The 24,064-nt window shown below is 42.5% G+C and overlaps 1 protein-coding gene across 2 annotated transcripts in view; it reads right to left on the bottom strand.

Moving 5' to 3' along the window:
- gab2 (GRB2-associated binding protein 2) overlaps positions 1-24,064 on the bottom strand; it is a 53,947-nt gene that overhangs the window by 4,255 nt on the left and 25,628 nt on the right. For both annotated transcript variants that reach the window (XM_039784758.1, XM_039784750.1), the window contains exons 2-6: positions 22,864-23,164; positions 5,820-6,048; positions 2,792-3,387; positions 1,077-1,174; positions 609-888 (exon numbers count right to left, since the gene is read on the bottom strand). In XM_039784758.1, the coding sequence (XP_039640692.1) occupies positions 609-888; positions 1,077-1,174; positions 2,792-3,387; positions 5,820-6,048; positions 22,864-23,164 (1,504 nt within the window). The remainder of the gene's footprint in view (positions 1-608; positions 889-1,076; positions 1,175-2,791; positions 3,388-5,819; positions 6,049-22,863; positions 23,165-24,064) is intronic.

Below are 24,064 nucleotides of genomic sequence, written 5' to 3'. Positions count from 1 at the left end.
GTAGCTTGCTATGCTGATACTGACAAGTTTTGAAGAAAATGTGGATTGTGCAACAAGGCAGGCCGGCTTGATTCTTTCAGGGAATGACTGTAAAGATTTACACAGAATACGTTTAAAGCATTTCCTCTCTAACTGGGACGTTTCGGGACCGATTGGTGGGATCGCTGTGGACAAAATACACACGGTGATACACTGGTAAGAGCTAATGAGGTTTAACCGTGTATCCCGCTAATTTAAATAGCTCACGTTTCTGTATTGTGTCAACACTTAACTCCATTTAATATTGTATGTGGCGTTTTCTTTTGCGGGGTGCAGTTTTCCCACCAAAACAAGTTCCTTCCCGAGACTATTTTGCAGAGCCACCATCGCTGCGTCCACCCAAGACGATTGTGATTGGTTTAAAGAAATGAAACAACCCAGAGCGTTTTTTTTTCTCCTATGCTGGAATGTTTGTGTGGTGTAGCCAGCCCCGACTCCACAGCGCTGTGGAGATAGGTCTGGCAATGCGAGACTAGGGCTGATTTGATGCCAAAAAAATGGCGATTAAGAAGCAAAAAAAAAAAACACACTTTCAGATCACTTTTAGAACTTTGCTGTCAAAAACTCACATTTCCTGTTAGGTTTGAGGTTGCGGTTGATGGGTGGCGGTGTGACATCACTGAGGCGGCTGGGCCGGTGACACAGGGAGGCGCTGCTCCCCTTACGGGCAGGTAATGTTGCAGAGAATCCTGGGAAATCAAAGTGATGCGGCCCAGGGCTCATAGGGATGTAGATATTCTTAGGACTGTCAGCCTGGGCAGCGCTGCGTGGCGAGGAGCCAGGATTCATGGGCACATAGTTGTCATCTGAGTTGCCGCTGTCTGAGCGAGTCAGAGGCGCTTTGGTTCTCTGGTGTCAAAAGAGACAGATGGCACACGACTCTCTTAAACTCCCCGGGCTCAATATTGCAGGAAAACGGCAACACTCAATTGGAGTAACTATAGAAGAAATGCATTTTCTATCCCTGCAGTTTATGATTTTGCACTAACAGCGTCTGTCTGAGGAGAGAGTGCAGTTAAAGGGAGAGAGTGACTCACCAGGTAAGAGCTGAACCCATCATTGACAGACTCCACAGACTGGCCTGAGCTGTTGAAATGAATGGGACGGTGATGGCTGTTAGTTTCAAAGGAGGAGCCTGGGGAGAGAGGCGAGGAGAGAAATCAATATTTACCACTGCCTTAAACTCTTAAAAGGAAAAAAAGGGCTCCTCAAGTGAAGCTGTACAACGCAAAAAATGGGCCAATGTAGAAAAAAAATTGCCAGACATTTCAAGGAGAAAACTCTATGTTTCTAATGAAACTAACAGAACACAAGTGACATTTCATTAAATGCTTCACTGGGTTATAATTGGTCTTTGCAGCACAGGTGTGTGAACAGCCTGTACTCTACCTCACTAACAAGGGTCACAGGTCAATTGTTGTCTCTGGCTATACAAGGCCTGAGCATGGGCTTGGCGAAGCAGAGAACACAGCATAATAAGAGGATTGCATTGTGTTTGCTCGTGTGTTTTTTCCATTGCTTATCGGCCTGGAACGAGGCATTCTGGAGCAGGCTGTATGGCTTGAATTTCATTAGCGTCTCAACAGAACAGTGTCTGCTAGACTGGCCCGTTTGTTTCTGCTCAGCTGCTAGCGTTACTATATCAGTAAAATGAGACATTGGAGAAGCGGGAAGGAGTGAGCGAAAGAGGGGGAGGAAGAGGAAGCGCAAAGTCACTGCAATACCACAAGAGAACGGACTGATCAAGGCAGACTTGCATTTGAAAACAGGAAACGGGTCAAATGTGTGATTTCAAAAGATCTGTATAAGTCAACTGAGATTGTGTTTAAAGGAGACCTATTGTGCTTTTCTGTATTGTCATATCTAAATTTGTTACAATGTTGGATGTTCATATTAAAACGTGGCCAAAGCTACAAATAATGAGGTAAAAGTATTTAAAAGAAATCCCCGTGAGTAAAAACCTCAGATTTCCCACTGTTCTGAGCGCTCCGGTGTCAACAGTTTTTTCAGCACTCAGGTCTGTATGATGCAGGCTACTGCAGAGTTTACATTACATACCCTGCCACATGTAGCTACCTGCTAACGCCAGGGAAAGCTGCAACCTTGATTGTAGATTTGTTAACTTCTCCCCAAATTCGGATCACATTCATGCTGTAACATGTCCAGTTGTGTAGTATTTGGTTTAGAAGCCTTTATCTGCGGCTGTTGATGGAAGAACATGCTGCTATACCCCATTACAATCCACTACTAACTATGTAGCTACATGCTAGCGCCAAGGAAAGGTGTGATCTTGGCTGCCGATGTTGTTAATTTCACCTTAAATGCGGGTGACATTCCTGATTGGACATGCCCGGTTGTGTAATATTTGGTTTAGAAGCCTTTATTGGTGATTTTTTTACAGTATTAAGTCTTGCTATATACTGTAAAAACCATTGCAGCCGGAGACTGACGGACCGTACACAGGCATCGACAGCAGTGTACAGATGTGGAGATGCTGGAGATCCAGAAACGCTGACCAATCAGGGCAGACTGGGCTGTTTTGGGTGGGGGCTTTTAAAGAGACAGTGCTCAAACAGAACGTTTCAGACAGAGGGTGGATACACGTGAAGCAGCCACGGGCAGTATGAGGAAAAATAAAGTGTTTTTTGAACATTAAAGCATGTAAACATACACAAAATACAAGCATGAACCTGAAAACGGTGCATAATAGTTATTAAGAAAATAGTTAAAGCACTAATGGCATTTAGTCTACCTCTGTGCAGCCTGATGTTCTCGACAGCAGGGAGAGTATTCCTGCGTGGAATAACCGACACTGTGGGCGTCACCTCTCCATTCTGGCTCCCTACTGATTGGGGACTCCCCCACTGTCCCTCTGACCCTTGGCTGGGTTTAGGGGGCCTGGGAGGAGGAGCACAGGACGACTCAGAGCTGGAGGGTGTCAAGGCATTGTGATTCTTATCAAACGTCCGGGGGATCTGGTAGAAGGAGCCAGGCGGCGTGGGAAGGTCGTAATTGTCAGTTGGACGTTCGTTGCTGTGCATGGTGGCAAGCGCATTGCAGGGCGTTTTGAAGGTGTAAATCTCCTCGTCCTCCAGCTCTGGCTCACCGAGCCCGCTGTGAGCCGGTGCCTCAACGCTGTATCCCCGGGGAAGCACGTAACAGGCCTCCTGGGAGGAGTCATCATGCCCCGGTAACTGGTGTTTTCCTGGCTTGGGCAGGCTGTAGAAGCCGTGCAACTGAGCACCCATGCCATTCAGACAGTGGGAAAAGCCATGGGAGAGTTTCTGCACCGCAGAGTCGCTCCCCACAAACAGATTGCTTCGTGTGGCCTGGGAGAAACTGGCACTCCTGCAACATGGACAAAGACATACACATATTACACACATGAAGTCTTTGTTGTCCAAACTTTCCACAGTGCCTAAATGCTCCCCGGTCTTTTACTCCAATGCCAGCCTAGTTCAAATAATGACAAATGGTTGACAACCATCTCTTTTTCAGTAGCATTTAATGCAATTCCAATGTAATAATATGTAATATACTTCAGAGTCATGGTCCAATAAAAATAGTACACACACACACATACATACACACATACATACATACATACATACATACATATATAAAAAATTTAAATATATATAAATATAAATAATATAGTATGTATACTCTAAAAAAGAGGCATTTGTGCCACTGTCTCCATAACTGAGACTAATAACAACCAGTACTGAATCCGTTGTTGGATATGACCAAGGTAATCTCATTCACAGAAGCGTGGGCAAATTAATTTATACGCAATTTTTTTTTTTGTTCTCCCAACAGCTCTAAGTGTAGTAACTCATGTAGGCACAAACAACTCACTAGCACTACACCATCTAACCCATATAGCCACTAGATGGCACTGTAGCACTTCAGGACTCAGCACAGTTTCAAATAACAACACAACTTATCAGTGCCTGAGCACCTTCATGCAGCTATAGCATACACATTCAATCTTAGTATTCTTTTTAGATTTCTTCTTATTTAAAAAAAATATGTTGCATGTTTTCTGCATGTTGACAGAGAGAGGGCATCCATCTTATAGACTTTCCCACAGTTTCTCAGCCTCAAGCCTCAGGTTAGACACCCTAGGGACATGCCTCATTTATTCTGGCTCCTTTGTAGGGCTTGACCTTGAGTGCCAACCAGAGCAAACCTACAGCTCAGACATTTCCAGCCAGTTAGCTGAGCAATCGTCCGACTTAGTCGGCCTATGCAAAGATATGATACCCTCAATGAGTCCTTTCTTTATGTCTGTACTAATCTCTCTTGAGATGTATGCAGATGTGTTCGCTACACCGCAGGTTTCTAATGTTCCAACGTTCAATCTTGATTATAAATGTAACACCTTTAAATGAATAATGCATCAAAGTAATGTAATTAACATGGACAAAACATTCTGCTCTCTCTGACTCTCTTTTTTTTTCTCTCTTATGTCAGATGGCAGGCTGTGCTTCATCAAATTCTCCTTCCGTCTCCTCAGGATTTCAATCATCAATCAATAATGTTGTTCATCCCACTGCCTTCCATCACTGCGGCTGCATGGGGGCTTTTTACATAGATTAATTCATACCATTGGTCATCAGACCAGCGGAGTTTCATTCTGACGTGAATCATACCCCGCCACCAGATGCCTGTCTTAATTAGCAGACCCACGGAGCAGAAGCTGGTGAGGGAGTGACAGAAATATCTGCAGAAAGCTGATGAGATGGATTGTGAGCTTTGATTTCCTGGGTTACTTTCACACAGGTCCAACACAGCGGATTTATGTGCAAATCGTGTGGCTGAGAGGGCAGTTCTACCCTGTGCGAGTCTAAACCTATTGGAGTGATAAATCACAGCCTCAACCTCATTGATCATCTACTGTGCCGGCTATCTGCTGAATGGCATCATTATTAAAGCTGCCTTTTGATTCTTGGAAGCAGGCATGATGGCAGCAGGAGGCGGGGGGAATGTCAATGGAGTGCATTTAACATAAACACTTGGTCCTTTTGTTCTCCCGCTCAGCATATAGCCGAGACAGGCATGCATGCCCCTATACTTTAGTATAGTATAAAGTGTAATAGTATAACACTTACTCAACAAGTATTCACACCTCTTAACTAAACTTGTGCATATTTTGTTGTTTTATTGTTTAAATGATTGCTCAACTAATTGTATAATCACGTCTGATTTATGGCAATGTTGGATTTACAAGATTTTTGCATTATTGTGATGAAATACCTTTATTTCATATCTTCAAATAGTTCTCAATATTGCAAAAATAAAACTGCATATTCGGTGTTAGAAAATGTTATCCATATCGCCTAGCCCCACCTATCCATGTATTGTATCATTCTGAAATCATAAAAATTTGAGTAAATAACAAAAACCTTGGGTGTTTATAGATTTCCTTAGGCTTCTGGATTTAGGCTGCCTCACTCATTGAAACATGTCTTTAATATTATCCATTACTTATTTCAGACAGTCTTCATTTCGTCTTCAATTCATATTTTCAATTTCATATCATTATTAAAAATGAGCATTTCCTCAATCACACTTGTAAAATGTACATTATAATATTTCCACAATGCTTTATCACACTCAGACATACTCACAAAGCAGTTGGATACCCCCCCCCCGTAACAGTAGTTGTAACCCTTAGGGGCTTCTAAACTGAGGAAGCGTCGTAAACCTGTATGTTGACCTGCATTAACGGATAACAGGAAACCTGCCACAGGACGCCTGAGGGTCGTGACATTTACCGTGCACTCTCTGTCTTCCTGCTCATGCACTGGTGGAGGAGGAGGTAGTCCTGGGGTGCACTGTTGGACAGGGAGCCATGGTGTGTGTGGCGCACAGGCACATCAAAGGTGAAGAGGACAGGCTGGCTGGAGTGGATGGGGGCAGAGGACTTGCGTTCGCCGGTCAGCGGAGCCATTGAGCCGTTGACATCTGCTCCAACAGAACGGGGCATATTGTGTAACCTGCCATCTGCAGACAGAAGAAATTGGAGTTATTGATCGTTTAACCCATAAGATGTTTTTTTTCTCCAAAAAAAACACCATAGGCTTGTCTTGAGAATTTAAAAGCAGTTTTGTTTCCAGATTGGACATGCTAGAAAAATAAAAGAAACTGAAAGTAACAATGAAAGAAAAATTTTGATTGTTGTGTCTTTGTAAATTAGTGTGGTCTAGACCAAATCTATCTGTAAAGTGTCTTGAGATAACTCCTGTTGTGATTTGATACTACAAATAAAATTGAATTGAAACATTTTCCTTTTGTTGTCACAATCCTTGAAGGGCAGTGAGTCATTCATTTGAGGGTTTTAAGCGGTACCTTAATTAGTCCAAAAAAAGCTCAGTACCCTATTTCAGCAATTGCGTGACATGATCATTGCATGGGTCTTTGATATATTTTCATTTATACGTATATCTTGGTGGAGTGACCCCAAATAGTTAACGATTTGTTCGATCTAAGGAGCCTGATTCGACTGACAGTCTCATAGTGGAATCGCCGCAGTGTCTGAAAATGTGCTTATGAAACAAAGGATCATTCCATCGGCTCATATGGGAGTGCTGAATGTCTGATTTTACAAGCCACTGCTTGGTCTTTCCCAATAAAATCATAATATATAGCCCATGTTGGTATAAATATCAACCTATGTGGGTGGCAGTATCTCAGTCCGTAGGGACTTAGCTTGGGAACCGCAGGGTCGCGGGTTCAAGTACCCGTACAGGGTTTTGGACTGGTAGCTGGAGAGGTGCCAGTTAACCTACTGGGCACTGCCAAGGTGCTCTTGAGCAAGGCACCAAACCCCCAACTGCTTGGGGCGCCTGTCCATGGGCAGCCGCAGCCCCCTCACTCTGACATCTCTCCATTTGACCATGTATTGGTCCTGAGCATGTGTGCGTATTACAGGCCTTTGTGTAAAAAGTGTAATTTCACCTTTTTTTTTTAAAGGATTAATAAAGTAGGTCTTCTTCTTCTTATTAATAATACTGTTGATAACAATTAGAAGTAAGGATACTCATGTGGACAAAAATCAGAAGTGCCGATCCTCCGTACTGGTGAGTACTGGCTCATTTTTGCCATGGGTTTTAAGCCTTTAAATGACCTTGCCTTGCATGGACCTTCATTCTGCACTCTGATCAATAGAGAAGAGTGATATGTCTCAAGGGAGGAGAGAAAACAGTATCCTTCTGCTTTTTTGGGCTGCAGGGTGCGAGTGATTCAACATCACATGGTTCTTTTTGACCAGGGTCAATGTGCTTTGTTTGGTTTGATTGAGTTGCATTGTTTTGCACAGCGGGGCTGTGAGAACAACATGGTCATACAGTCTCATTGTTTATGTGTGACATCCCTGATATCTGCATTGAAAGGCTACAAAGAAGAGACAAATCTGAGAAGGGGATGCTGCAAATAGACTAGGCAGGAGGCCAAAATGAGGAGGCGCACACTGAGCTGTAGGAGTAGAGAGTGGGTGGCCCACTGATCCATCGACCCATGGTGCGGTATGCAACACTAGCTGATGGGAGAGAGGGAAAAAACTCCACCAACAATCATCTTTTGCTGATACTAATCTCGCTCTTTCACTGTACAGTAAATGCAAGGGTTTGCATAAGCGTATTTATACAAGAACAATGTCAAATTGGGAAGGCAAGTAATGATTATTTTAATGAATGATTTTTATTAATCAAATAATTGTTTCATCTGCGTAATGTCAAACAATTGAGATAATGTGATTTGCCAGACAGTCTCTTACACAAAGACATTTCATTGTACAAGGATATAAAACCGGAAAAGAAATCTACATGTTTGATTATTACAAAATTGTTGATTTTCTGCCAGTCAATTTATCTAGCAATCACTTCCTTCAGCTCTGATTTAAATCATATCTGAAAAGTAACTTCCCACTTTTCACTTCTTTCTAGACGCACATGCATTTCGCTTATCCTCCACCATTCTCCTCCTCCTTTAACAGACTTTTACAAAGCATGCCATGGGTCAAACTGCCCTTTATGAAGAGGACAATGTCCTGTGAGTCATAATAATGGGGCTGACCATGCAGGGGGACCGCAGCCACTGAGAAAAACAGAAAACACGCACGATTGTGGTGTGTGAGCATGTGTGTACGCATGTGGGCTGGTTGGAGGGCGGGGTGTATTCTGAAGCCCAGTTAGCTGAATGAGGTCACATCCATGCCTGAGGGGAAAATGGCCTCTGCTGTGGGGTCTCCAGGCCAGTGGACATCAGTGAGATGGCCAGTCCCACAGCCACACAGGCAGGGACTCCCCCCCAATGATCCTCAATTACACCATTGTTCTGAGCCATTCCACTGTCCACAAAAAGCTTTGTAAAAGCTTTCATCCAGTGCGGTGAGTACTAGGGCCCACTAACATGGGTAGATATATTGATTTGTTGTAGAAAGACAGCCCACCCTACCAGAGTGGAGAGCTGCATGGAAAAAACACATGCAGGCTTAATGACTAAAAGACTGAGGACACAACTAAACTTTGTGTCCATTTCCATGCAGTGTGTGTGTGTGTGTGTGTGTGTGTGTGTGTGTGTGTGTGTGTGTGTGTGTGTGTGTGTGTGTGTGTGTGTGTGTGTGTGTGTGTGTGTGCATATGAGAGCATTCTTTTCCTGCGTGTGCCCTAAATGATTTTTGATTTACTGACTGTCAGAATCAGAAGAAGAGGAAAGATGACCGGTACAGCCTGCTGATGGAATAGCCTACATGGCTCATCACTGACACTAATGGTTCTGATGATGTATGTTACCACTGGGGAGCAATTCCATCAAGTCAGTCCACAAAACCGAAATAGAGAAAAGAGCAGAAAATATCAACGCTGAAACTTTCCCCTAGGTGCTTCTAGTAATATTCCTCCACTGGCTAATGTACTGTGACCCTCAATATAAGGTAGTAAAATATGTATTAACCAAAGTGAGAAGTCATTTATTATACTACATCTTGCACAGAAAAGTAATAAAACTGGGAGGGACTGGTTTTTTTGAGAAACAAGCCCAATGTCATTACCGGAGACTAGTTTGCTCTACGACAATGAGCTGAAACCTCAACATCAAACAAGGCAGTTAAAAGAGACAAAGATTGCTTCCCATGACATCCCTTAGCTCGAAACAAACATCAGACTATCAACAGCAATGCATTAAAAGACCCCTTTTGGTTGGTGAACGACATATGGCTATTCTGGGTCAAAGAGCTCCTAAGTTCATGAGCAATTTTCCAATTATGCTCTATAATACATCACCTACTGTCTCATCTGCTCTGTGGCCATAATCTAATAGAAGCTGGCTGCTGGTCTCAGGGGGCCTAAATTAGAACCCTGCTGGATCACTGTGGACAAGGGCGTCTTTGTAGGGTGCTCATTTCCTCTCAGTCCAGCCAGATTTAGACGAGGACATATGATAATCTAATCTGAAATGAGATATAAAAATACCGCTGACATATTGAATTTAAAACGTCTCTGATTGAAACATGAAGGAAGGAAGAGGAAGCATTTGAATGTTCTCAATAAAGCAGTTGGAGGCTTTTCATCAGGATTACAATCATGCCTTAAATATTCCGTGCAAGATCATTCATCTGAAGTTGGTCCACCTGCCTTCAATTTGAGTACAAGAAAAATGTAATTGCAAAAATGCAATTTCTTTAATGGTTTCATATGAGACTGCACTTAAAAATATAGCCTCAGGGCTGAGACAGCTACAAGGAGTGCTGCAAATTAACCTCAGATATGGCTCTGGGTGGAGTAGTAGTGGGGGGGGGGACATCTTGTGACATAAAGGTCAGGCAATAGGTTTGATCCCCCCACGGGTCCTGTCAAAGCGCCCTTGAAAAAGGCCTCTACCTGCTCACTCAGTTTAAGTCAAGCCTAACCTGCTGTCACTCCCAACTGTTCAAATACTGATGCTCGGTCAGTGGCTCTCAGCATCAGATACTGACGCAAAAATCACCATTTAGCTTCCGTATGGAACACACCGGGTAGAGAAGCAGCTGTAAGATGGCGTAGTATTATGAGCGACAACGGTAGTGAGTCGTATGAACGCCATGAAAATCCGCGTGAGTACGTTGGTGGATGGGTCAAACAACACAGGACTTTCACCCAGGAAACTGGGGTTCGTGTCACTAAACGTTCATTTTGTAACCCCACCCACAGTCTTTCCCTAAACCTAACTGTCCCGTTCTTGTGCCGCATGTCAGTTAAACGTACACTGTTTAAATGACGTCAAGAGTCCCGACCAAACGCGAATTAGGTCCCGACCCAGAGCGTCAAAAAGTGACAAAGAAAAAAAAAAGGAAATGGCAAAGAGCACCAGCTAAATGTCTTTTCGCTGCTGATTCCAAGTATATTGATACATTACTTGTTGTCCTGCATTGATCTGCTGGACCAGTGGCTCTCTAAAGGCTGGCTGCAGCACAGAGGGTTATGTAGACACTGCAGAGAGTTGTTAGCACTGAGAGAGTGTGACGCTCAACAGGAAGAGGGAAAATGGCGTCCTTGCTCTGCTAGTTAGTCTGAAGTGAACAAAGTGACAGGGCTTCATTCTCCCAGCTCAGAAGAGTATTAAGCAGAGCAGACACACAGGAGCATTGCCTGATCACATTACTCCCCTGTGCCTGCCCGCTCCACAGCTTCATGTGAGCACCGCCCCTCGACTATACTGCGACATCAATTCGCCTCAAAACACTGGGCTGATCAATCAACCTAAAAGGCTCAGGCTTGTCGGGACCAATGAATTACATCGGACTGCTTTGGCTAACGTCTAAAACAGCAGCTCATTTTCAACGCTCTGACCTCCTTTCTGTAAGGCGATGGGTGGATAAATACCGTAGCTGTGCAACGGTAGGGTGGATGCAGATGAAAAGTTGAGACAATTTGCAGTGAAGGTTGAGTGTTGGTTTTCATTGTCTCACTGGAAAAAATGCAAGAGTTACCTGGAAGGCGCTGTGCAGACTAAGCCAAAAACAAAAAGGATAATTTGCTCTGACAATACTCTGCATTACAGAATGGGAACATGCTTGGTGTGGAAACACAGAAGTCATGATGAATGGAGAATGTGATACTTGTGTATGCTCCCAACTACAATATACACTGTACTCAGGATAATTTATACAATCGCTCCAATAAATGTAAGTGCATTTCTAAGAGTGAATACATTAGATTCTGGGCTAAATCGATTCTGTCTGATCGTGTTCATATGCAGCCTGGTCCCCTGTTAACAGTGCTGGCAAAGCCACAGTTCAGGAAGAACCCAGGTTACCTTTTTAGGACGAAAAAAGTAAATATCTCCATGGTGGTCATTTGGGGAAATGACCTCTTCATTGATAAAAAAGCAGAATATCCTCCACTGCAAATACGCAGACAATCCGCAAATACTGTAGACATGGAGCCCAAGCCATTAAATACTGACGCTTTATCAGTGGCCCTCAGCGTCAGATACCGACGCACAAGGCACTCCTTAGCGTCTGTATGGGACGCACCGGGGCCGGGCAGAGCAGCTGCTTGACTGCAGCGCTGTAAGATGACGTGGTATGAAGAGAGACAATAATAGAGGAGTAGTATGAAAATCTGCGTAAAAAGTTGGGGTGGTGGATGGGTCAAACAACACACCCGGGAGACCAGAGTTCGTGTCCCGTGTGTAACTTAAACGTTGAAAAAGGGACGCAAAAGGGATACCCAGAGTGCTAAAAAGTGACACCAAGGAGTTCTGCCCAAGCATCAGCATGTTCACGAGTTGGGAGCGATAATGTGTTGCGCAGCAATGCCGTAAATCTGTAACCAGCTGCCCACAAACACTTCTTTACATCTACAACAGTCACACTCCTGTGTACAGGAGGCAGCTCTGTAATTACAACAACACTACCAGCCCACTGATTACAGTGAATAGTGTGACAAAGGCACACAACAGAAAGCAGATTCAACTCCAAACTGCTGATTACAAGATGAAGACAGGTATAAACATCTACCTACATCAGCTGAATTGCATATAAACAGCCGGCCAAAGAAAAGATCCCATTCCAAAATGAGTCCATTTGCAGTTTCCATGTGACTGTAGGCTGGGTAGCAGCCAGCAATTAGTGAGTGATTGGCTTTGCCACAGGCCGGTACTAAACCTGTCATTTGAACAACGTAGCGGATGCCAACTTAAAAGATGAAAAATGACTACACATACGACCAGAATTTGTACACCTAAATCCACAAAGATTAGAACCCAAATAGATAGTGGACACCAGGTATTTTAGAATGAACAGAGATGGAGAGAAATCCATGTAGGAGCAGTTATGTACATATGTGGCATAAAATCATCTAATCCAGACTGAATTTGCATTTTGATTGGAAGATATTTAGATTCTACAGCATACTTTTACTCATAACGATGACCAGAATTTCTAAAAATTTGATTGTTTTCATAACATTACGCAGCTGCTTGGATGCTTTTGGTTTGTTGTATTTAGTGGAATTCCTTCCTTTTCAAGGGAAGTTTATGTGTTGCCAACACCAGTCACAGTTTAACTGACATTTCTCAGGGCACAGCCACTGTTTACTATCTTTCAAGTAAGTTCCTCTTTAATCATTGCTGGTAAGTCTACATTTCACATAGACAACACATATCTGCCTTTCTTATGTAAGAATGAGCGAATGGGGAAGTTGTGGTTGTCTGTTATAGTTTTTTTCTGTTTATTGTGTTAATTTATAACTTGTATTCATTCATTCACTTGGAATAAATTGTTGTGTATGTTTTATGCTTCAGTTTCCTGTTTTATTTTGTAGTCTCGGTTTCTCCCTGGTCATGTCTTGTTTTACTTCCTGCCTTGTGTTTTCCCGCCTTTGTGACTGTCTGCCCCGCCCTGATGTGTTTCACCTGTTCCTGAGCCCTCGTGTCACCTGTCCCTTGTTTCACCCTCCTTGCTTTGTGTATTTAGTCTCTGTGCTGTCTTTGTCTCTTGTCGGTTCATTGTCTTCCCTCCTTGTCTTTCCCCACGTTGCTCCTTCCTGGTTGTTTTTCCCCTGTCGTCTCTTCTGATTTGTCTTGGTTTTGACTATCCGCCTGCCTGCCTCAGGACACCTTCATTTGTCAAGTCAAAGTCTTTCCTCAATAAATCCTCTACACTGCATTTTTGGGTCCAATCCTCGTTTTCTCTGACATCCCCAAACAGTAACATTTTCATCATTGTGGAAACTGGCAACCGCGATGACATGGCATGGTCACAGAGAAGCTGATATCACCGAGACCCATTTTTAAGTCATATCGAGATGTACATCTGCAGTCAACAAATCATCAATCTGGCTCCACATAGGGGGTTTAGTGTAAACCCCCTTTGAATAAATCTAATCTCTTTTCTCTCTCTATTTGACAAAAACTGCTGAGGCTGCTGTTGGAAATGCTGATTTAGTAGTTATTCCTTTTTTCCATTTCTAGCCATCTTAAGGGTCAACAGTTAGACTGAAAAACAATACTGACGGACAGACGGGAACAGCCGAAATGAAGAGGACAAAAACAAAACAGAGTGGGAGCCGGCATGCACAAGAGGGAACAAAAACAGCAACGACAAAAATAAAATAAAAAAAAAAGAGGACTGCTGACAAGTAAAAACCTCATCCCTTAGTTGAGATTATCCCAGTCTCGGAGTTCAAACAGCTGGGAGAGAGCAGAACAAAGCCCATGATTGACGGGATGATGTTCCATTCATTAGATTGTGCTCGGGGGTGGGTCTCCCTGGGTGCAGGCACACGCCACACACCCAGGCTTCAGTATCTGACAACAACAGCGCTAACAACCATCAACAGATTGGAAGAATTAGAAAAAACGTGGAACTGTGCTTAGGCGTCTGTGTACCGGGGGCTATAATGACTGGTTACTGTCCAATTTCTCTAGAAAGCTCTCTTGCATAAGTTGTCAGCGTTTGTTCAAAATTAAACGAGTGACGAGCACAAACAACTTGCATCTCTCTATTCAGTTGTTAAGTTCAAATTATTTCTATATTGCATTTATATCAGAATTAGAAAGATTTATTGCCAGGTAAGTAGCACTTACTAGGGATTTGTCTTGGTTGAAGGTGCATACTTAAAAACAATATAAAATTAACAAGTAAATACAGAAACAAATAACACATACACGCGTATAACTATGTATTGAAAATGCTTCACTAATCCTCGTGGAACATCTACATTCTGTAGGATTTCTTGATTTTTTTTTTTTTCAGACTTCAGATTATTTTGATAATGGATGTGTGCACAATGTGTTCCCAGGTTTCTGGTGTCCAGCAATGCTTCAGATGCTGCCAGTGGTGTTGGGGGGGTGCACGGCAGCGGCAGCAATAGCAAACAGACCTCCGACAGCTCTGTGGCAGCAGAAACCTGACCTCCCAGTGCCATGGAGTCTCATTATTTCAACAAAAAAAATCAATGCACACGAAGGGCACTTTGGGAGGAGAAAAGGCAGGAGTGCATGTGTAGAGAGTGAGAAGCCAAAGGAGAGGCAATGTATTTGTTTGTATGTACTGATGTGACCTAGGCATACGTTTCGGAGGCAAATATCTTAAAATATCAGCACATAAAAGCAAAACTATCTCCAGCCACCAGGATTAATTGCCCTTATGTACATGGGGCGACGCTCAACCAGAGGCCTGTACTACGAAGCAAGATTTGGGGTTACAGAGGTAACTTCAGGTTCAACCCAGGGTTTTGTGTATCACGACGGTGGATGACTTGTTACCGGGCCGTGGTAACATATGCTGAACATAGGGCTGCACAATTAATCGAATTTTAATCACAATCCGATTTTGGCTTCCCACGATCAAATTTGCGTGATCGAGCGATATTTAAAATGCGTCATTCCGTCAGCCCTAGCTGAACACCTAACCTGGTCGGGAGCAGGTTATGTTGGAGATCAGAGATCAACCGGTGTAAAAGCACCGCCCACTGACCAATCAATACTCGATAGACAACAGCGTCACCGTCCTTATAGAAGATCAGGCGGCGCTCGGTGCGCGGCGAGAGAGAGGTGCGCTCAGAAAAGTTAAAACATTTAGAGAGCGATAACCCCGCCAACATTCCCTGATGGGTATCTTTTATGAAAGATATAGATTTTCAGCGGAGGGAATTACGTATAAGCTATTTGTCGGATTCTTGAGCCGTATGTTGCCAATGCCACACATCGGTTTGAATTATGTTTTTATATATTTTATTTGCTCTCACGATCACTTCCCACTGCCAGGGCTGCAACTGAAATAATAGGCTAAAGCAACGACAGTTTATGGAAAGCACAAGTGTAATTATGGTCAGATCTTGGTCCTGACTGATGGGGAAGTGATATTAATAACCGTTGTGAACCACGCATTTACAGCGTCGGCTATTTTGTTTTGCCAGCTTTCCTTTCTGTTTTAGGAAGCAGCGACTGTATTGTGTTTTGTCTGTAAAAACGTGCATGTGTTCTTTATATTTATGTAGAATTATAGTTTGCTCTACTTATGCAAAATATGCGGCTCTGGTAGATGTTTGCGATTGGTCGTGCTGTGCAAACACCGCCCCTTTTATGTGAACGCGCTCGTCGCTGGATTGGGATACCCTGGGTTGATTGAATTAGTTGTTAACCAGCGCTGTGACACAGCTTATGCGGGGACCGCGGTTGTTAGGTTAGGTGAAGCCGGGTAACTGAAAGAAATCCAGGGCGTGTTGATCTTGATTCATCGTACAGGCCTCTGGTGAGCTACAAGAGCGCCCCAGAATTAACCCTTTAAATTCAAGTCAAGTGTAGTTCTATGTATGCATGGTATTAAATCTCTTTAAAATATCCCACCTTTAAAGCTATAGTGGGTAGTTGTGGTCTCCCCCATGAGGAATTCTAAGTAATGACAACAACACTGTCGTGTGCGCACTAGAGTAAATTATAGCATTGCAAAAATGTTGAAGTAGCATTTAAGTATCTAGAATGATGAACAACACCAAAAACACAAGCACAAATATAATATGTACTGTAAAAGTCTAGGTACAGGCCACAAAATAAGTGTGTCAAATGGTCACTGTGTGTGTGTGTGTGTGTGTGTGTGGGTGTGTGACAATGTGTGGGGAATTGTGTGTGAGAGAGAGAAACAGAAACAAAATGAGACATAACGAACGACAGAAAAGAGAGAGAAAGTTGCTTTTTGGAGTTGTGTAACAGTGAGTTTCTGTCATGTGCTGCCCTTGGCCAACCTTCCTGACAGTCCCAGGAGGCAGCAGAGGCCAACTCTGACTGACAAACACTATGTCCAGATCAAGGTGCTGATACAACTGATGCAGCCAAAGTCTCAACACAATCCTCTGAGAGACACAAACCCGTTTTTCTAAGACTCACCATTGTCTAGCTAAGCCTGGTTAATCGCTTTTCACAATAACGCTAGACTTGGCACTGCAGCCGTATTAGAACAACAGATATGATATTGTGTACACTACACTATGTAACGTTATGGCGGCAGAATGCAATCAATATAATTCTCAGACACCCAGGCTGATGTGGTCTGATTTACTGGTCTAACCATCTGTCTGGCTCTGTATGAAAACAAAACACACTATGTGCATAATTTGGCATTGTGCTTCTTCGGTTTCCTTGTGTACTTTCCACTAGAGGAACTAACTTCTTCTCAGGTAATGTTTTTCCAACGTGGTTTGTTTTCTTTCAAAGAGGGAATTCCCAGTCTGTTAGGTGACACACTGGCTCACATCTGCAGCTGCCAGTCTGCCAGGAGGACAACCCACAAAAAAACTGCTTTACTGCTAAAAGAAGCTTGTGAACAGTTATCCTATGTTGGCTCCGATTGCAATCCGCACATCTGAGTCACTTCTTCAGACTGTCATCGCAAAGCCCACAATTACAAGATTCTGCATCCACTGATTAAAGCTCAGCGTGTTAAAACAACAGTCAATGTGTCGCTGGTGTTAAACCCGGGGCTCAGCTCCACGAGCACCGAGTGTTCACAGACTCAAAGATCCAGATCGGTGATGTTGCGGGAGGAATACTGATGCAGTTGGGGAGTGCCCTCCTCTCACCTACTCTTCTCTTTGTAACACTCACACACATGCTCGATGGCATCAACGTCAGCATCAATACACGTTTTTTAATCGACAGGCAGTTTCTGCCAGCCGGATCGGGCAAAAGCATTTTCCGAATGCGCTGAGAATTTCCACACGGCAAGACTGTGTTGTCAAAAATGGGATTTGTTTCCATGGCACTGCAGTAACCAGGAAGCTTTCTTTGTTTTAAAATGATAAATTCCTTTGAGACAATACACTCACAACTAGTGCTGAAATGTTTAGTTGGTTTATCCTTAAAAAAAAATGTTTTGGCCTTTACACCGTACATGAAACAGACTTGACGAGGAATATGCCTAGCTCTTGTAATAATAATCCATATGTACAGTATTTTTGCATTATTATATAACAGGTAGTTTCAGCCAATCATTCAAATTAGTTTTCCAATTGTGTAAAAAATACCTATAAAATAGGGCTGCAACTAACGATTATTTTCGTTGTTGATTGATCTGTCAATTATTTTCTTGATTAATGGTTATAGTTGTTTGGTCTCTAAAATGTCAGAAAATGGTGAAAAATGTGGACCAGGGTGTCCCAAAGCCCAAGATGATGTCCTCAAATGTCTCGTTTTGTCCACAACTCAAAGATATTCAGTTTACTGTCACAGAGGAGAGAAGAAACTAGAACAATATTCATATTTAAAGGAGCTGCAAACAGAGAATCTTTTCTCACTAAAAAAAATGACTCAAACTGATGAATGGATTATTAAAATAGCTGCAGATAAATGTAATAGTTGACAACTAATCAATTAGTCAATCGATCGATAATCTGACACCACACAGAGAGCAGGCGGGAGTTATTCAGAGGATGAGAGTGATGAGTTTGCATAAAAGCCAACAACGTATTCCCTGGAAAAGACACTGTACCGAAAAGCCTCTCACGCAAAGTTGGTTTTACAAGGAAATTACGTGTGTGTGTGGGCGTGTGCGTGCATGAGTGTGTGTGTGTGTTTAAGAAAATAAAAAAAAGACACCAGGAAGAAGAAGCACATCTTTCTGAGCTTCAGTGAACAAACACAATCAGCTGATGGGTCTATGATTTCAGAGCAGCAGTGGGTCAGCTCTGAAGGCGTCTCATTAACCACCTCAAGATCCATGGCTGCTTCTTCCAGCACATTTCTTTGCTTTTCCACATCCTTAGGACAGCGATAAAGACGTAAAAGGGAGCCAGTGGTTAATCAAGCGGCTATGCCCTTAAGGAACAGAGGAACAAGAAAGAATAGCATCTACATTTTCCAGAATGTTTAGTTCATAATTGAAACACGCACACATGGAGAACTACTACTATTACTATTACTACTACTACTACTACTACTACTACTACTACTACTACTACTACTACTACTACTACGTAAGTGCTTAAAGATATTGACTGATAGAACAGGGGATACTTGTCTTATACGAGTTGCACAAGATGTTCACGCCTGTCTAGGGCATTTAAAACATTCAAATATGGTGTTAGTTTTGGCTTGTCAAAATCAGTCAGGGTTTCTAGGAAAATTACAGCCTTCTGGCACAGTTAATGCTGAGAATCATGATTTTGCTGGGAAGAAGCTGCAAGTGGTTTTTCCAGAGAATAAGCTAGCACCAAAACTTGCTTGTACTTCCATATTTAAAAAGGTCCCATGACATGGTGCTCTTTGGATGCTTTTATATAGATCTTAGTGTACCCATAATACTGTATCTGAAGTCTCTTTTATATAGACCTTAGTGGTCCCCTAATACTGTATCTGAATTTGCTCATTTGAAAGCCATGATGTCTCTCTCTCTCTCATGGGTGGGCCAAATTCTCTGGGCGGGCAAAGCAGAGAAAAGGGGAGGTAACCTTGCCCCTTATGACCTCATAAGGAGAAGATTCCAGATCGGCCCATCAGAGCTTTCATTTTCTCAAAGGCAGAGCAGGATACCCAGTGCTCGGTTTACACCTATCACCATTTTTAGCCACTGGGGGACCATAGGGAGGCTGGGGGAACGCATATTAATGTTAAAAAAAAACTCATAAAGTGAAATTTTCATGCCATGGGACCTTTAAACTTAAAGTATGAAAAAGAGCGAACACAGAGAGCTAACAGTTCCTCAGAAACATGAGGACCTATGTGTGAAAATAAAGTGTTCCATGATCCAAAAAGCTTTATGTGAAACATGGTTCAGTCCATTACTGCCACTGCTGGGCGTGATGTGGAATGGTCCAAGTCGCAGCAGAAACAGGGAGTTTTATACATGATGTCAGGGGTGTCGAACTGGGGGTGGAAATGGGGATAGCATCCCCAAAAAGATGCTAGAATGAATAGCTGTGGATGTTGGGAGGGGCCCGTAGAGAATGCCTTTCTACAGGGCCCAGAATTTTGTGCTACGCCCCTGCATGATGTTTACCCTAAAGGGACTGCAATCACTAATGCAGCTGCCCTGACGTAAAGCCTCTCACTCCCCCGACCCATTCTCCCAGCCACACCCTGCTGGCTACAGTAGATACAGTTTGAGATTCAGAACAGGGCTAATTACTGAACCTAGACCAGGGGGATCCCCTCCTGATGTGAGCATTATTACACAGCTGTTTGTAAGTCCACACCTGGACATATTGCATGTCACAGATGATCAACCATGTGCACAAAGATTAACGTCCACCAGCTGCCAGATGGAGGGGAAACAACAGCATGAGTGCAATCTGGATGGGTAGGAAGGAGAATTTGAGAGGAGTGTACCGTATGTTTCACAAACTCTCATGAAATACACTGAATATATGATTAGAAGCCGTTTTACGTGAGCAAGAGCATTACCACAGAGCATAGTATCATTAGCATGTGTTGTTTGATAGGGCTGGGTATCGCCAATGATTTCCTGAATCGATTCGATTATGATTCAAAAGGTCTCGATTTCGATTTTCGATTCATTATCAATTTCCTTTCCAGTTACTATACCAATTTTGCTTGGATATGAAAGAGATTCTCAGAGAACTAATGCCGTAAATAGTGCGAGGAACCCTCTAACCTGGAGCATTATTACAAAACATTATTGTTGTCGCCCCAAATAGGGCTGGGCAATATATCGATGTTATATCGATAACGTGATAGGAGACTAGATATTGTCTTAGATTTTGGATATCGTGATTTCATAATATGGCACCAGTCTTTTCCTGGTTTTACAGGCTGCATTACAGTAAAGTTATGTCTTTTTCTGAACTTATCAGACTGTTCTAGCTGTTCTATTATTTACCTTTACCCACTAAGTCATTAAATCATTTCTGGTGATTATTTATCCAAAATCTCATTGTGTAAATAACATTTTGTTAAAGCACCAATAGTCAACCATACAATATCGTCGCAACATCGACATCAAGGTATCTGGTCAAGAATATCGTGATATTTGATTTTCTCTATATCTCCCTAACCCCAAAGCAGTTACATGAAGACAGAAAAAGTGCTTTCTTTAGTGCAGAGGGTGTGATGGTATAACTAAGCCATACCTTATATCTGTGAAAAAGGCCATGGCAGTTTTTCCCTCGCCAAAATGTAGCCTACCTTTGGAGCGTTATTTATCATGCCAAGGATTCCTTAGATCGTCTAGTTTCATATGATACCAATATCTTTACTCTAGCTTTAAAATGGAGACCTCTTAAAAGATCGATCTCAGGATTTTATGAATTGATATGGGATCATTCAAATGAAGATCGATCTGAATCGGAAATTATTTTTTTTTTAAACCCAGCCCTATTGTCTGATAGGTGCTTTAATCCAACATGCTTAATGGTGCCACTAGTGACTTCATTTAGTTTTTTTATCATTGGTATCCCCAGAGTGAAACAAGCCATTCCCATGCACAACAGATCTAAAACAGCTGTGGCAAAAAAACACAAAACGGAGCTTCTGCATCTGCTACTGACTTTTTAAAATGGTGCATATCAAGAATAAGAGTTTCCATCATCCTGAATACAACAGGCAGAGATCAGACCCTTTCTTTAACAAAACAAATGGAGAGAAAAAAAAATCAATAACACTCTCAGAGACGGTGTCTGTTTATTTGGCAGCGATGTTCCTATTCCACTCTCTCAAATAACAAAGATGGGGGAAAAAAACACAATTGCCAATGATATCATGGGGCTGGACCTCTGCTGCGGATTCTTTGTGAAAACTAAGATGCAATCTGTTCCAAATAACACGAGAAAGCAGAGTGGGAGACTAATGCAAGGGAGGAGTTATTGTATTCTGTTAAACACCAAAAAACACATTCTATTCAGTCAGTAAAAATACAGCACATCAATATTCTACCGCATATGTTGTACTGCGTATTTAGTCTACAACATGTCAGCACATTGAGTCTCGCGACAGACTATAACATCTATGAGTATTCAACTTAAATTGATTAAAAAAGTAAGAAAAGCAAATAATCATTATTAAAAGGTCCCATGACATGGTGCTCTCTGGATGCTTTTATATAGACCTTAGTGGTCCCCTAATACTGTATCTGAAGTCTCTTTTATATAGGCCTTAGTGGTCCCCTAATACTGTATCTGAAGTCTCTTTTATATAGGCCTTAGTGGTCCCCTAATACTGTATCTGAAGTCTCTTTTATATAGACCTTAGTGGTCCCCTAATACTGTATCTGAAGTCTCTTTTATATAGGCCTTAGTGGTCCCCTAATACTGTATCTGAAGTCTTTTATATCGACCTTAGTGGTCCCCTAATACTGTATCTGAAGTCTCTTTTATATAGACCTTAGTGGTCCCCTAATACTGTATCTGAAGTCTCTTTTATATAGGCCTTAGTGGTCCCCTAATACTGTATCTGAAGTCTCTTTTATATAGACCTTAGTGGTCCCCTAATACTGTATCTGAAGTCTCTTTTATATAGGCCTTAGTGGTCCCCTGATACTGTATCTGAAGTCTCTTTTATATAGGCCTTAGTGGTCCCCTGATACTGTATCTGAAGTCTCTTTTATATAGACCTTAGTGGTCCCCTAATACTGTATCTGAAGTCTCTTTTATATAGGCCTTAGTGGTCCCCAAATACTGTATCTGAAGTCTCTTTTATATAGGCCTTAGTGGTCCCTTGATACTGTATCTGAAGTCTCTTTTATATAGACCTTAGTGGTCCCCTAATACTGTATCTGAAGTACATACATAGTTTCACTTAAGTAACATTTTCAATAGAGGTGTTGAAATTAATCAAATAATTGATGCATCGAATCGTGGACATGGACAATGCTGCATCGATAATCGGCAGACTCATAATCGATTATTTCTGTTTACAATTTAATGTAGGCCTAACAACATTTCTGTTTACATATTCTGGTATGTTTTGCACATTCAGGAAGTGCCATGTGCTCAGTGCTGTAGTTTTATGTATCCAATTTATTTAGTATTAATTAGAGCACTGCAGAATGTTTTGATTTTGAAGCGTGAAAAGCTATGAATTAAATATCCTGCATGGCTTTAATATGCAAGATGCATCGAGATATCGAATCGAATTGAATCGCTGACATGATAATCGTAATCGAATCAGGAGATCAGTGAAGATTCACACCTCTACTTTTCAATGCAGGACTTTTACTTGTAACAGAGTATGTTTACCGTGTGGTATTAGTACCTTTACTTAAGTCAAGAATCTGAGTACTTCTTCCATCTAACTAACCTTGGTAAAAAGGTAAAAAGCGCGATGATGGAGAGATAAAGGGGAAAAGCAGTGGCAGAGGCATAGAAGAGCGAGAACAGGGTTTCCTACCGTGGTTGTCGTCTGACTGGTTGAACCCACACAGCTGGCAGATGGAGCGGACCCACTTGTTCATCTCCTCCTCAGTCTCAGCTACGAGATAGAAAGTGCGGTCGGAGGTCTTGATGTCAAACACGAAGCTGTCCTGGAACTCCTTCCTCTTGAAGGTGAGGCCGGCGTCCACCTGCTCGCAGCAGTGCAGGTCGATGACCCGGATGGGTTTCTTGGAGTGGTCGTTCTTGTAGTACTCCAGGACGTCGGGGTCACCACTCATGCGGCCGCTGCGAAGTATGAACCAGCGTTTCTTCCATGCCTGGGAAAAGAGAGTGAAAGGTAATACCATGAGCTCAGCGCGCGCGCACGCGCACACACACACACACACACACACACACACACACACACACACACACACACACACACACACACACACACACACACACACACACACACACACACACACAAAACACACAACCTGCGAGCCAGTAGAGACAAGACACGTACGCGCGTTGATGGAGAATGATGACCTGTTTTTAAAAGAAACGTAAAATAATTTTTTCACCTGCATTTAAAATACTCAACAGTTGTACAGACTCCGTTTGATTTCTTACTATTCGAGATGCAGAATGTTGCCGTGGTAACACACTCCACAGCTGGACTTTTGCGATGTTAACTGTTGATCAAACACTGCAGAGACACTAAAGTCTGCTTACTGGAGCAGGTTACATGTGGTTGTGTGTGGTTTGTGTATATGTGTGTGCTGGAGGCGATGGGGGGCAGCAGGTGTTTACTCCCTCCCAACGTATTTCCTGTGCTGATATCCCTCCGTGTGCTAAGGGAGAAGCACAACTCCACCACCACGACAACTTCATTACGCGACTGCAGGCTGCACTGTAAGAACTTTCTTTTTGTTACCAAGGGTTTAATGGTTTTTATTTTATATTCCAGTTTGGGAGGGGGGAACAATATATAAGAAATGATAATCACGAACAAGACATAGTCCAAAAATGCATAAACACTGGTCTCCCCTCTCATCAAAAGTTGTAATAAATTGGAATTTGTTCAGTTTTTTGTCTTTTTTTATTGCCTTTTTTCTTTTGGGGGTGTTGAAGCCCCTGTGTGACAGAAAAACACACCATTATAAGATGTGAAGACGTGTTACTGTGTTAAAAATTCAATAAACAAATGTTTAAAAAAAAAAAGAAGAGTTGTGATT

Source organism: Perca fluviatilis, chromosome 2 (genome assembly GCF_010015445.1).
Source record: "Perca fluviatilis chromosome 2, GENO_Pfluv_1.0, whole genome shotgun sequence".
NCBI classification, from domain to species: Eukaryota; Metazoa; Chordata; class Actinopteri; order Perciformes; family Percidae; genus Perca; species Perca fluviatilis.
Note: the sequence above shows the minus strand (reverse complement) of the source record. Positions and strands in the feature narration are given on the sequence as shown.